The sequence below is a fragment of the Molothrus ater genome, chromosome 9 (assembly GCF_012460135.2).
Source record: "Molothrus ater isolate BHLD 08-10-18 breed brown headed cowbird chromosome 9, BPBGC_Mater_1.1, whole genome shotgun sequence".
Lineage (NCBI taxonomy): Eukaryota > Metazoa > Chordata > Aves > Passeriformes > Icteridae > Molothrus > Molothrus ater.
In genome coordinates, this window is record NC_050486.2 from 12704265 (window position 1) to 12719633 (window position 15369).

The 15369-nt window shown below is 40.6% G+C and overlaps 1 protein-coding gene and 1 long non-coding RNA gene across 3 annotated transcripts in view; one reads left to right on the plus strand and one right to left on the minus strand.

The window, feature by feature from the left end:
* Window positions 1-4455: 4455 nt before the first annotated feature.
* Window positions 4456-11949, minus strand: LOC118689276 (uncharacterized). Its single transcript, XR_004980592.1, has 3 exons — window positions 11843-11949; window positions 5437-5602; window positions 4456-4654 (listed from the first exon to the last, which is right to left on the minus strand). It is a non-coding gene; the product is annotated as an uncharacterized LOC118689276 (long non-coding RNA).
* The window catches only part of PLPPR5 (phospholipid phosphatase related 5), a 45188-nt gene continuing 41422 nt past the window's right edge, over window positions 11604-15369 (plus strand). The window contains exon 1 of one of the 2 annotated variants that reach the window (XM_054515713.1): window positions 11604-12050. In XM_054515713.1, coding sequence (XP_054371688.1) covers window positions 11820-12050 — 231 coding nt within the window. In that variant the 5' untranslated portion in view covers window positions 11604-11819. The remainder of the gene's footprint in view (window positions 12051-15369) is intronic. The other variant, XM_036387390.1, reaches the window with a different exon arrangement.

A 15369-nucleotide genomic window follows, 5' to 3' on the forward strand; every position in this document is an offset into this window, starting at 1 on the left:
GTAGTCTAATAAAATATTGCTATGAAGGAGAATGTAACTCTCCATAGCCAGATTCTACAGGGTAACTCAGTTTAGAATAGTTGTGCTTATTTATATTGGCAGAGGTTTTGTTCCTGTTTATTTTAAGCCATTTCTATATCCAAAACATTTGGATCCCACAAAAAATTCCAGCAAAATTTTTCTTATCCTTTAGTGCATGCTAGTTATAAAGAAAAATACTGATGGTTCTTCTCAGGTGGCCAGCTGGCTTGGTTTGAGGGAGCCTGAGGGAAATCATTAAGCTGTATTTTCAGCAGTCTTACCTGACTTGCATGTGCACACTGGTATTGTTGGATTCTGTGGACTGCAGATAAAAGTGGAGCCTCTTCAGATAAACATCTCTTAGGCTGAGTGAGAGTGGAGCATTTGCATTCAATTTTCTGCTCAGCCACAGACTCATGCATTGTCCTGAACACCCTCTTGGGCCTTTCTGCAGAGGCAATTAGACATTGTTATCCCTGCCTTCAGGCCATCAGCTGTTCTAGGGATTTCAGTGGTGCTTAGTGTTAGACAAGCACCACTTGAGAAGTAAAACTTGAGAGTAAGTAAAACTTGTAAAGTAAAACTTGAAAAGTTTTAAGATTTCCCCACGAATCTAATTCCTAGACTCTGCATCTTGGTACCCATCTCCTTACCTCATACTGGTAAGTGCTTTGGTTCCTGTGGGATGCACAGATTCTTCTGTGATACATTTAGAGTTTTCTGATAAATGGAGAGTGGGGAATGTCATAAATGGAGGGAGAATATAGCAGCATGTCAAGCAGAAGTTTTTTATGGTGTAAACATTATGACTTAAATGACCTTTCCTGGAGAAAGTCTCGTCCTCAATAGAGTCATGGAGCCTTTTTGCCTTTTGAATTAAGGTGTTCAAGGTCTTTTTATCAGCACATTCTGGAAGTTATTTCTGTGTGGATAGAAAATTGCTTCATTGTCTGGCATTATTTCTGTCACATCATTTCAGCAAGTTTTGTAACTTGGCAATTTATGTTCACTGTTTTCAAGTGATGTTTGTGATCCATTGTGACACAAATCACTGCAGATCCACTGGATTTTCTTGCTTGTGTGATGTCACACTGAGACAACAGCAAGACTCATGGCCTCTGTGTCATCACATCTAATGGCATTAGGCGATCAAAAACTCTGATGATGTCATGATGAGTTTTGAACTAGGATGTGAATTGCTTAGGCAGTCTTTGTCATTACATTGTCCAGGATGTTTTAGAGATCATCTTACAAGACAGTTCTTGTGACTGACTATCCTCTTAATGCCATTCCACAAACAGCGAAAAAAAAATCGCCGATCGTTTTAAAATCTTGCTGAATTTGGTGTATCAATTGTCTGTCAAGGAGCATGGAAGGAAACTGTGTCAGAGTTTCCCATTCAAGTGGATTTTTCTTTTCTTTTGTGAGCATAGTCAAGTTTACCAACACAGATTCTAATCTTTCTGAAACTTATTGCCATCTATTGATAAGCCTACATTTACTGTGTTGGTGCTCTAAGGGACTTTTGGATAGAAATTACCTTTCATGGAAGCAATTCCTTCACAATTCTTTTCAGTTGCTAATTTCTATTATTCATTTTAGAAATTCTTTACAATGAAAAATATATGTGCTATAATACAGATCTGTCCTGTCACTGCTAGAAAGGAATAGCCTGCTGCTAGAAACGGGGGACGCTCTGGTTATCTGTGTAGTATTTAACTTTCAAGAACTGCAACACATTTTATTTGACAATGCTCTGAGAAATTAAACTTCCAGCCATATCTAACAGGATGATAAACATTCAAAGAGAAGAGGATTTCAACATTAATCATTCACTGAGAGCAATGCAACTCAGAGAGACCAAGCTGATGCTAATGGAAAGCACTAACGGTGCTAATGAAAGTTTTCAATGTCTTCTACTGACAAGGCAGGCATTGGAAAGCCTTCTGCTGCTTTGAAATGGATAAAGCACAGTAATTCAATAAATGTTCTTTATTTGTGGTCTTCCCAATCAATTTCTGAGCTTAGCTCTCGTAAGTAACATAACACCTTAGTAAGCACTTGCACCTTAGCAGGCTGTTTAAGACTTGTATAACAGAGACCCAGAAGTCTGAAATGTTCTGTGTGCAAGAGCTGTGTTGGTCACCCCAGGCGGTGCAGGAAGAGCCACCTCCCCCTCTCTGCTCATCCTCCCCTGCTAGGGTAAGAATAAGAAGCAGGTACCATCTCCCCTGCTTTTCACAGTGCCTCTTTTATTTATAAGAAATAGATCAAAGCGCAAAAAGGCAAGAAGAGAAAGTGTCAAGGACAGTAGGATCCAAGTCAGCTATGCTCTGATGGAAACTAATTCATGAATGATTTTTTTCTGGAATTGTCTCAAAGCCTGAACAGGTTCCCAAGCTTTTTGCTCTTCTCTGTAATGCAATGACTTTTTCAGCCCTGACTGTGAGAAATGCAGGGAGAAGAAAATCCCTGGTACCCAGTGGGTGCACTGTGGTTCACCTTTCCTGCTGGCTCTCCTAGAAGGGAGGGCACAGTGATTTGTGAACCTGTAGGACATGAACATGTAGTTGAACTTTCCTCTCTCTGGGGGCTATTTTTAGTATGCTTAGGGATAGTGGGATAAACAGTGGAAGTCTTTTCTAAGAACTTGTAGAGCATAACTACCCCAATTAGTTTAAAAGCTTTACTACTCCACAGTGCTTTAAAACATCCATACTGCTAGTATTTTTCTTGAAAACTGAAATGAAAAGATCGTGTAGAAGTATCTATTCATTGCATGAAACTAGTGAGATTCAGTTACTGGTGCAGAATCAAATTGCTGTGTCTCAACAGCAATGAGAAGATCTCTATCCAAGATTTTTTCTATCTTTGGGGTAGATTATATGATAAAATCTGCTCTACATCCCTATTTACATTATACTTATTTCTGCAGCTGCTAGTTGCAATGTTATTGTAAATTGAGATATAAATTGGAGAGCGCATGATTAAAACCTGCCTGGATGATATGCATTGTTTAAAGTTGTATATAATACAACATACCTGGCTTTCCCTAAGCTTACTGTTGACTTGGGCTGAGTAATTAATGTCAAGGTCAGCTAGGAAAAATCTGACATTTTTCTAATTTCTATGGGTTTGTTTTTCTTTTCTTGTTTTTGCTAGCTGAAAGTTTAATTGCTCTAATGGAGTTAAATACTGGACATTAGGATGCCTAATAAGCTAAATAATTTGCTTAAATCCAATTTGGCTCCTGTCTAGTCACTGTAGAAGCAGCATTCAGCATGTTAGGTATTGGCATTGCTACATGAAGAAAATTTTAAAGCCATAAAAATTATGTGTCCTAAGGTAGTTGTATCTTTTTAGCAACTGTCCACTCAATTTCCCAAAGGTTAATTTTTGTGCCAGTTTAGGGAAAATAGGTTTCTGCAGACCTTATGTTCTGTTCTCAGGTATTCTACTGATTTTAATTTCTCTAAATCAGCAGAATTCCTATAGAAGGGGGAGAAAGACCAAACACTAATAATATTTTAATGCTTTTCTCTTTCAGAGCTAGTTGTACCACATTTACAGCTTTACCACATAGCAGTCACTTCCTCATTTCAAAGGAAATGAGCCTTATATGTTTCTGGCACTATGAAAAGTGTAAAAACTGCATGATGCTTTAAGGGCATAAAAGAAGTCATTAGGCAGTCAACAGAAATGATATATGAATTTTAGTTCTGGTAGATACTGTTTAATCTTTGCCCCAAATAAATCCTGAAGACATTTCTTGTTCCTTGGTTCTGTTCCAGTGATTCAGCCTTCTTCCCCCCTCTATCACCTGCCAGGCCTGTGCAGACTCAAACCCTCCTCACACTGTCCTGCTGCCACATTGGTCATCAGCTGCCTGCATGAGCTGTTGAGCTGCTACCTTTTAATCCTTTTGCTCTGGCAGGAGCCTCCAGAATTCCCCACTTATTGCATTTTCCCACAAGAAACCTGTAATTTCAGCTTCTGTTGTTCTTGCCAACTTTACAAATGTACCCTTGCACAAATCCCTTGCTCTCCACCTTTCTTATTCTAATAATTTTTCCCACATATCACTTGCCACTTCTTTCTTTTAGTCCAGTCAGTTGTCTGTAGTTAAGCTGGCCAGCTGGATGAATAAGACACTGAATGAGGAAGGATTTTCAGCAGCAGTGATAAAAGTAAAGAGTTGTGTATTAACCAAGCAAGCATATATTTTGTTACATAATAATTTGACAGTGTTCCCTGTTATATCAGTGGTAGACATATTCTAATCTAATAGTTTTCTTATCCTTTAGCCTAACAATTTGTTAAACAGAATATTTTTAAATGAGGAGAGCAATCTTATGTGAGTTAATTTAGCAGGGCCTGAAAGCTTTGGCTATTAATAATTCACAGTGCCAAGTTACCACAAAGAATCTTCAAAAGCTGGTTTAACTTATTATTTTATTATTATTATTACGTCTCTTTAGTTTTCCAACTGTTACTTTCAGTTCAGGCTTCACTTCTGAAAGCTGCAAAGGCTGTTGCCTTCTCTCAGAAGTGACTTTTAGATGCTTTAGTTACTTCCTTGCTGTCTTCATGAGTCTTTTGCTAATGCTTGACAGCTTGACAGTACAGTTTTTGCCTGGAAGGTAATTATGTTGAGAAATTATAATTAGGACAAAGGCATAATCTCTTAGATTATTTTTTTAAGAACCATTTCTGTAACAGGTATTATGTAGCACCTTACTGGAGCACATACATACATATAAATATATAGATATATACACACAGAGTACTGTCTCTTTAGAAAGTGGAAAATTAAGAGATATCTTTCTTGCTACCACTTTACGTAAGTGGATGGGCAGCTTCAAATTTGTATCAATTAAGCAATTTAGAGGAAATATGATTTTATTCTTAGATATGAATTACAATAATCAAGTGAATTGAAATAATTTCTGTGAATCACCATTAGAACAGATTGTAACAATTAAGATTAAAGACAGCAAATTGCTGGGTTGGAGTAAATCAAATGTAATTCCCAGAACCAGAGAAAATTTTAGGTTCAGAGCAGGGCTGACCTCACTTTTTGGTAAGGTTCCTCAGAGCCTTTTAAATGAAGTTTTGAATATATCTCCAAAGACAGAAACACCATGATAGGAGGAAAGTATCTGAATAATGATTGATGGAAACGAATGCTTCCTGCAGGAATTGTTTTTAGGAATCCAGTCATTTGGAGAAACACACAACTTTCAGTGTAAGCATGCCTATGCCTTAAAAATGCTTGTCTTTTTAGTCCTGCTCTGAGCTTAGCCTTGAGCCAAAAGGATAGTGTAGAGGGGATATCTGCAGAAGGTGGGAGTTTCTTAAAGTGCAGAGGTGTCTGCCCTGCAGGGAGTAGGAAAAGTGTGACTTTAGGAAACAAACCAGTGCAGGAAATTCCTGTGAGGTGTATCCTCAGTGGCCTGGTGATGGTGTCGTTCATGGCAGAATCCCAGACTTACAAATGCTTTGTGTCTTTGTAGCTGACTTTTGTCACTCGGGTTTTCCGCTTTCTTGAGTTTTCTGGCTTTGCTGCATCCTCATGAACAAGCTACAAAAGAAAGGGCATTTTTCAGAGGGACATGTGTGAAAACATGAATGTAGCATTAATGTCTTGTGAATGGCTTGGTGTCAAATGAAATGCATGATACACATTTCTTGTATCTCCAAGGATCATGAATGTGGAGGGATACATGAAGGTTCAAAGAGCAGGTCTGATGAGTATGATAAACTGGACTTAAGAATTTTTAATATTTAAATTTTTCAAAGTAATCTAAGAAAATAATTAGCACTATATCTAGTTTTCTTCAACAATTACCTGGTAGCAATGGATACTGTTTGTAATTCTGTTTGGTAAATTCCGTGGGCTTGGGGTTTTTTTGCTTTTCTCCATTGAACTGCTGCCTATATATCCTGAACTTGCTCTTTCTATGCTTTTGATTGTAATTTTATGAAGTAACGGATAATGTCCAACTCAGGAATGGGATTTCAGGTGTAATGCTAATGAGAAATGTCTGGTATAATTTGTAAGAGCATAAGTTCTTCTACGGCACAAATGTGTGTGAGCGTATCCAGCAGAAACAGTTACAGAGGAAATGTGGAACTCCTGCCAGCATGAGCTGCATACATTAAACTACAGCCAGAGCTGGAAAGCATTCTGTGACTTTGGTGCATAATTTATTATATTAGTCCATTTGTCCTTCCCTTCTGAAAGAAAGCCAATAAGTGGGTTAATTTAATCTTACGTCCAGCTTTGTGCTTGAAGGTGAAGACTTGTATACCTTCCCTGTCCAGGATACAACTGCTAGGGGCAACCTGGGGTAAGGAAAGAGGGAACTCTGCAAGTTTTACTCTGTAACTGCCACTGGAGAATCATCAGATATGAAAGGAAAACCTCACAGTTCCATGCAGAGTCTCATGCTAAAGTGACAGTCTAATTTCTGTACACACTTTTGGGTGGTTTTACAGCTCCCCTCCTTAGTATCGCAAAATATTTTATTCTCTGGTCCTGGAATTAGCAAAAGATAATGACAGCATGAATGCAAATCTAAAAATTAGTCATAATTCTGTTAAAGTGTGGAACTTAAAAATGAGAGGGTGGGTTCATCCAGGTATAGACCAGCAACGCTGGCCACTAAAACAGCCAGCCTGTGAGTAGACAAGCACTGATTCATCGCACAAGTTTTCCTGCAAATGAACAAGGTCTCCTTCAGTTAAAACAGAAGTTCATTTCTCTGCTAACTTGAGCTGTTGTTCATAGACCCTTGAGCAATGTCTCTATAGTATCTGTAAAAACACTGGGGACTTCTAGGGTCCATTTTCTATAGGCAGTTAAACTGGGGGTGAGAGCATAAGGTACCCCAAAAAGGTCTTGATGAGATCACCATTTCCTTCCTTCACACTTCTGGATTTTCAGCTTGATGAGAGCTTTATACTGACAACATAGAGTCTTGAGGAGTGGGCAAACATTTACTTTGAGTGTATCCCTTTAATAGCAGTACAGAATCCTTAGTCAATAAATTATCTTAATTAGTCTGACTATTTATAATAAAAATCTACAAAGAAGAAGGCAAACTACATTGCAGAAAACTGTCATATTCAAATGAGTGAAATTAATTCAGTAATATGTAAAGAGAGTTTTTGAACTGGTCTGCAGAACCTTCAGGCATTGTTCAAATGTCTGAACTAATTTTAGTTTATGTACAAAACCAGCTGTACTAATACATACAGTGTCCTACACAGGGTTGGTCTGTGTGATTTTTCTTTTTCCCCCACTTGAATACTGCACCATGAATAGGCTAGTGCTATGTCAAATACTGTGCAGTAATCTGCTATGGCGATCTTTCAAGGGATCATTAATTACCTCTGGAGGTGGCTTTTTTCATTACAAGAAATTACAAGAATTCTGGGTGAATGAGATGAGGTAGCTTATTTACATATTCTGAGGCTAGTCATATGATTTTTATTGAGCCAATTATGCCAAAGATTGCCAAGTTTACAGTCAGTTTGTATAGCATTGCAGTTACCAAAAATGTGTCTATCAATGAAAATAAATTTGTAGCTGTGGTAGTAATTTTCTGAGTGGTAGGCTTTTTCCTAAATTTATCTTAGGAAAGATTAAACAACTATTATTTGAGCTTTCAAGTACCAGTGATTTATTTCATTTCACACTGACAAAATTGTGTCTGTAGTTTTTTTCTATGATAAATAGTGGTAGATATGCTAACACAGGCTTTAATTCTGAGAATGTACAGGCCTTAGGTACATGGTGTCCCACTGGTATCCCAAGATTCTGTTATAACCTATGAAGAACTATACTTCTTAATTTGAACACAGAAAGCAGTTTTTAGAAGATTAATTATATTACTGATGTAAATACTGACTAGGCAACTAATGTGCCGTGACTGCTGCTCATTATATCAAACTCAATCATTTCATTGCTGCCTTGTCCTCCTCCTCATTTGTTTCATCTCCATCTGCTCACTCTCTCATATTACTTGCACTGCATCATATGAGGTACCCAAGCTTACTGGGCAAAATGTTGTCTTCTATGAAAAATACTCTACATAATACTGCAATATAAATACAATAGTAATGCTTATGCTGCTACTAATTTGACCATTTTCTCCCATTTGAGTCTTGGAAAGTATAATTCCTATTTTGGAGCTAGTTTATCTATGTGTCAGTAAAAGTTAAGAGTAGAATTGATGACATCTCACTACAGCTCCTTAAAAGAAGGGTGCTAGTCTAAGCTAGTCATCAAAGCTGGTGTCATTACTCTTACAAGTGGTATCATAAGAGGCTGGTATTTCTTAGGATGTAATGAATGACATTTTCAGAAGATGATTCACACTGCCCTAATGTAGTAAAGCTTAGTCACCTAATGGAGTTGTCTCTGTAAACTGTATGCTAAGACCATAGGAAAAACTTAAATTTGGTGCCTAACTTGTTTGAATCATACTGGAAGTGTTCTGGGTGAGCCCCCATTTCTGATTCTGGGATGATGCTGATCCAGCTGCTAGGAAATTTTTTTATCTTGCATTATCATGGTCCTACAAGCATAAATTTAAGCAGTAAATGTCCTGGGTTTTAGGACTTCGATCACAGCATATCATTAAACAATTTACTGTATCAATTAAAATGTACTTTTAGTTGTCTCTTAAAAATATCTGTAGAGATTTTTTTTGTTTATTCTGTCTTTTCCCTACTGCTGTGCCATCAACACAGATGCAATATTCCTCTCAGAAAGGGCTGGGTTAGTGCTTCAGTGTGCAGTGTGGAGATCTAACAGTGAAAGTCATGAGGCTTCAAGCGGCTGACACTCTGATAAAGCATGAAAGAGGTAAACTGGAAAGATAAAAATAGTGGGATGATTGATATCAATTCTTATTTTCCTTCCAATTGAGAAGGCTTTGTTGCATTGGCTCTGTTTCTTTAATACTATTTGCCAGAGCAATGTTTTATAACTAGAAAATACAATAAGCAGTGGTGATTGTAAACACATGAAAGGTTAGTGTATTTGGTTTGGAATTGGAAACACCTCTTTGTAATAAAGGTCATGATTTCAAAATATTGCAAACTAGCATGTCTAAGGGTTCTCTTGGTCTGCTCTGCTCTACATTGTGTCTCCTGAGCTGAAAATTCACTTAAAATTAGGTAGCAAATGAAAAGAACAAGATAAACCTATGAGGAACATCAGGGGAACTCCTGCTCTGAAATCAGTGGCACTATTCCCAAGGAAGTTAATGTCCAAACAAGTCTGTCAGTTACCTGAGTTTCAGCTGACAATTTAATGTATGAATAGCCTTCTGAAACATAAATTGTGCGTTCTGGGCTTTTCTCTGCCATTCTTCTGTCGTGCATATCACTGTGGTTGCAGAATATATGTAGTTGGTTGCATTAGTCACTGGGGACTGTGTTTTTATGCTTCTATATGTTTGATTTAATATATGCTTGCATGTTCAACTGTGCAGACAATAAACATCCTGTTCATTGTAATAAAAAGCTATCTCTGCTTATACTGGATCAGCTAACTGTGGTACATTGGTACATTTATAGACAGAAGTTGGTTTGTGATAGCAAAATGCAGGACTATTTTATCAGCTGGTTTCTGGAAAAAGATTGATTTTCCTCCATGGAAATATTTGAAAGATATATGCCACCAGCATTTCTATGGGACATGCACTCAAACAGAACTGAAGAGCTGAGTCTTGTGCTCATTGCAGTCCAGCTGTTGACTTTTGTCTTTGGATCAGGCCATACATCCTAACAATGAGGATGTCTTTATGCAATTTCTGGGATTACGATTTCTATGTGTATGGTAATGTGTATTAGACTGTGCTAAAGAAATGGGGAAAATAGAATTTGTGCTAGGCAGAATTCACCACAAGATGTCTCATGTCTCACTACAGATTTTTCACAAAGGTAGGGAGCTATCCAGCTAAGTCTGGTGAGTGCAGTGCGTATTACGTGATTTAGTTTCTTCTGGAGAGTGTGTTAAAAGCACATAAAAATAGACTGGATGTGGAATCCAGACGTGACGAGTGTGTTCTTCAAGGGCTGATTAAAAATAAATGCACGGAGACTAACATCACTGAATATTGAAAAAATTCTCAAGAAAGAGAGGAAAATGAACAGTTAAAGCCAAAGTACAGCACTAGAAGGATGATTACTCATTATAAACCAGGATGATCTAATCTCATTTGTTATTTTTTACCACCTTTACTAAGTAAGATAAGTGGACTCTATGGCTGAAGTGTCCATTAAGAGTGGTTTTCATCCCTGTAACATTTGGGGTGGGGTGTGTACCTTTAAGTAGCTGTTTTATCTGCTGGCTCTGGGGATCCAGACTAGAGCCCACACATGCGTGATTCTGTACAAGCCTTGGGCGCAGCTGTCAATTCTTATGTGTATCGCTGTATATGTATTTTTAAATAGAACTCTTTGTGTTCCTATGCGTATGCCTTCTCTCAGCACTGGTGCAGACTCTTCTCTTACTCTAGGATGTTACTTGAGTGAGGATAGATTCAAGGCCAGCTACCAATTTTCTTTATAGCTGTTAAATAAAACCTTTAAGTGTTAATTGTTTTCATAGCTATCCATATACAAAAGACTACTTCAATTCCCAGTTTTGGAAGGACTGGGGGACTCAGGGTGGGTAGTTGTGGGACTGTAGGGAACTTCTACTGTGACCAGAAATGAGCCAGAGCACAAGCTGATTGTATAAGTCAAACGTATTTCACATATCTGATCACCCAAACAAGCAGATATGCTCAGGATAAATGCTATGTGTTAACAAGTTTTTTAATATAATTAAATACACTAAACTTATTGGGTTGGGGGTATGTTAAGGATCTAATTTTAAACTTTATTATGGACTCTTTTGTTAACATGTAACGACAATGTATCTCCAAAACTGCTGCCGTAAAACTGCCTGGCAAGCCATAGAGCAAAAATGAAGAATGATTTTCTTGTTAAATCACAGGATCACACAAGAATACATGGAGGTGTTTAAGGAAAGGCTGGATGTGGGAGTTAGTGCCATGGAAGAGTTGACCTGGTGGTGTTAGACTATAGGTTGGATTCAATGATCTTAGAAGTCCTTTCCAACCTAACTGATGCTCTGCTTCTGTGATTCCATGTTGAGATCTTTCCCACTCCGGCCAATAGTGGCGATCAGTGTGCGTGCCAGGGCCCGTTCGAGCTGTGGCTGTTGGCAGTGCCGGGGCCGCTTCCCGCCGGCTCCGTGAGGGGCCGGGCCGGGCCGGGCCGGGAGGGCGTGCACCTGCAGGAGCTGCCGGGCCCTGTGCACGCCCGTCGTACAGGTGTGTGCGCGTGTCGGCGCAGAGAGGGACCACGATGGCCCCATCCCCGCAGGAGGCGGGGGAGAAAGAGCAGAGGGTTCCCTTATTAATCCCGGCTGTGCCGTGGGAGCCGTCCGGGGCTCGAGCAATTCCCTTCCCCGCCCGGTCCGGCGCGGCCGTGGCTCGCGGGGCGGGGCGGGGCGGGGCCGGGCCACCCCTGCCGCCGCCACGCTCCGCCCGCCCGCCGCACGAGCCGGTGCCCGCGCTGGAGCCGCTGCCGGAGCGGCGGGCTGGGCCCCCGCTGCCCTGCCCCGCTGTCCTGCTCTGCCCGGGCCGCGCTCCCGCCGGGCTGACCGCGCTCCCGGGCGCCGCTGAGCCGCCCCCGCCCGCGGTGGATGCCGCCGGGGAGCGGGCGGAGCGCGCCGCCGGGGAGAGGGGCTGCCGCGGCCGCCGGAGCCCACGTACATGCGAGTGCCCTCTCCGCTCACCAGCATGCTTTACTTCCAGATGGTGATCATGGCAGGGACCGTGATGCTGGCTTATTACTTCGAGTACACGGACACCTTCACCGTCAACGTGCAGGGCTTCTTCTGCTACGAGGGCGCGTACCGCAAGCCCTACCCGGGCCCGGAGGACCGCAGCGCCGTGCCGCCGGTGCTCCTCTACTCGCTGACCGCAGGCGTGCCCGTGCTGGTGGTAAGCAGGGGCCGCCCGTGCCCGCACTCCGCTGACTTGTTGGGCTGGACCGGGCCGGGCCGGGGCGGGCCGCGGGTCCCGGCCGGAGCAGTGCCGCCGGCGGGCGGCTGCGGGCCGGGCCCGGCGGGCGGGGACCCTCCGCGCTGCCGGGACTGCGGCCCGGCCCCGGGCCCCGGCGGGCAGCGCTGCCGCCCCCAGCCCCTGCCCCACCGTGCCCACCGCGCCTCTCAAGTTTATTTTTAGCACCGGTTTATGTAACTGCCAGTGCCTGTATTTCCAGCCCCTTGCGACTCCTTTTGGTAAAAAATTATCTTTTCTTTTTCGAAACGCGCATCTCTTGCAGATAGATGGGCAACCTGAGGAAAACCCGGTTTTTAGCAACCACTTACTGATGTGTCATCCGGTACTAATTAGAAAATCCCTCTGTCAGTTTTGTTTTCTAAAAGTCAAGTGGTACGTGCAAGGAGCAGGGAGCAGTTTTACTTGATTTAGTTGTCTCCATATGTCACAGTTACTGATGTGTGTGCAAACGTAACCTGTGTCTCTAATTGAACATGATCTTTTATCAATCAGTTTTAAACAGGTGTGGCTAAAAAGTGATTTATTTAATCGATTTTCTATGGGGATCTTTTTTCGGGAAACAGCTCAGAGAAAGCTTTTTGGAAAAGGAGTGAGATTCCTTTCAAGCTGTTGAAGGTACTCTGTGTTGTCAGATAACGAGGGCATTAGCATCATTCAGGGATCCCTCACCATACTGAGGAGGAAAGACCTAGAGGGGAGCATTTGACTATCGGGGATGGATTATATATAGACTTACCAGGTGCATGCACAGTTACACATACTGAAAGCCCTCGTAAAGAGTTGATTTTAATCAACTGTAAGCATTAGAATAATAAAAGAATGCATTAAGAAGAGGCCTTTTGAGATGGCAATTATTTTTTTATCGCAATAATTCTGTTTCAGGAAAATGTAACAAAATAGGAGTAGAAAAAGCCTCATAAGGGTAAGGCTATGGTAATCCCAGACACAATATCTGCTTTTGTAGCATCATGAAATCTCAGATGGTATCAAATATAAAACCTTATGGTTAGTATTAGCCTTAGTATTAAGACTTGGTTCTCTTTTTAATTTTTTTTTGTCTCCCAAGGAATTAAATCTCTTCATTTGGCAAAACATGTTGTGTAGCATTTTGGCTTTGTTGAATTCTTTTGATTTGAGCATCAGTTATTTGACCACTTTTACCTGTTTGTTCTTTTAAACTCCTAAATACTATTGAGATTCAAAAAGGGGAATCTTGCTGGGTTTTTTTCTGGTGATCTTTCTCTGATGTTGGTGTGTGATGTTTGTTTTGCTTTTAATTCTATTTCTTTTGTTTGCCTCAGGAAGTGATAAAGATTATGTCAGATATTCATGTTGAGCATTTCTTTTTCCTGTTATGTGTCAGCAAGATGGATTGGTAGTTTCCATTCATTTCCTGGGTGCTAGATGATTACGTCAGAGCAATCTCCATGACATTTTGGGTTGGCAGTCTTGTAATTAGCCCTGCTAAAAAGCTAATAATAGAATTTAATGATACTTAACTGTGTTTCATCTTCCAGTCACCAGTCTTTTAGGCAGATGACATGCTTTGGGATGTCAGGGCATGGAAAACCACATTGTAGATGCCTGTGTTTCACTTTTTAAAAACGTATTTTTATTTCATTTTATTAAACAAAAAATTCAGCTTGTGGGAATTTCATTAATACAACGGCATGAAGTCTAATAGTTAACTTTACTAAATAGATGGATTTTTCACGTTTTGCATAGAGTTTTGTTCTGATTTGCCTTGAGCAATCCTCTTGGACTTAGTGTTTTCCCAGGATGGCACTTACTCAGTTGTGCAGAACATGTACATTGCCTTTGCTTGTTCCTTTCATTGAAAGGAGTGGTGAAAGTAAGATTTCTTCACCAAAACAACTTGTATGTTTTCAGTTGTCGTAGGTTTCGGAGATTGGGTTCTCTTCTATTTCATTTGTTTCTTGCTATGACATTTTGGATATGCATGTTCTGTGTAATTTTGTTTCTGTAGATGAAATATAAAAATGAATCATGTAACATAGCCCTATTTTGGTCTGTAAAGTCTACATGCAAATGTAGGCTAGGGAAGAAAATAGATTTCTGTGAATGCAATTTCATGTTTTTTTTCCCACAATGAGTACTGTCCTTGAACATAGGATATTAAATAATATAATTTATGATTTTTTTAAAGTTTTTTTCCTGCTTTTTTGGTGTGTAGGGTTAATGCTTTTTCTGGAGTTTTGAGGTAGAGCAACAGCATCTTTACCTTGGTGTTCATAGCAACTGAGGTTTTCTTAAGTGATTGGACTTGTTTAATTGGAGCCATAGAGTGCTTGCTTCAAGTTATCTTAATGTGACTCAATTAATGGCTCCATTGCACCAAGCTTGAATGAAGTTGCTCAAAAATCGTAAAAAAAGAGAGTTTTTCTAATGATGTTCCTTTCTCTATGCCTGCTAGTAGAAAACTAAAAAAGTAAAAGTACCAGTAGCAGGATCTGTCTTGAAGAACATCTCATCAGCAGTGGGTCTGTGGCTGCTGTGAGGCTGTCATGTGGCTGGTCATCCAAAACCCCTGTGCCACATCAGAGATGCTGCAGCAGCCCTGAGTGTCTGGCCATGGGGTTGAGCTGAGTGTCTGCTCGCAGGGCAGCCACAGGCATGTGCAGAGACCTAAATAACAACCTGTGTCATCTGACAGGGATGTGCTGTGAGAGCCGTGTTCATCCCGGAAACTCTCTGGTTAGTCTTTAAAATGCTGCTTCCTGCTCATACATTCCTACAGCCCTGGTGCAGCATTGCTGCCAGGCTTTCATTCCTGAGTCAATCTGCCTCCTCAGCCCATCTGCCCCCATGGCATCCAGGGACAGATGCAGCTGGCTGGCAAGGCACAGGTGCTCAGGAGTGTGATCTGAGAACTGCAGTCCCAGGGCAGAAGCAGAGATTGCTTGCTCTACTGGAATGCTTGGCTTTTTGATGGGGTTTTGGCTTTTTTGTTTGGAGTTTTTGTGTGTTGGGGTTTTTTTTTGTTTTTATTTTTTGTTTCCTTGTTTTGTTTGTTTTTGTTTGTTGTTTTGATTTTAGTTTTTTGTTGTTGTTGAGGATTTTCTTTGGGTTTTTTTGTTTGTTTTTGTGATGGCTTTTTTAAAAAAATTCTCTTTGAGTCAAGTGCTCTTGGGAAAGGGAAACTGACTGAAGGAAAGAAGTTTTGTGTCCTGTACTTGGGACTTACTGGGTTTGTGTATCTACAGTCTTTGGTCAAGTA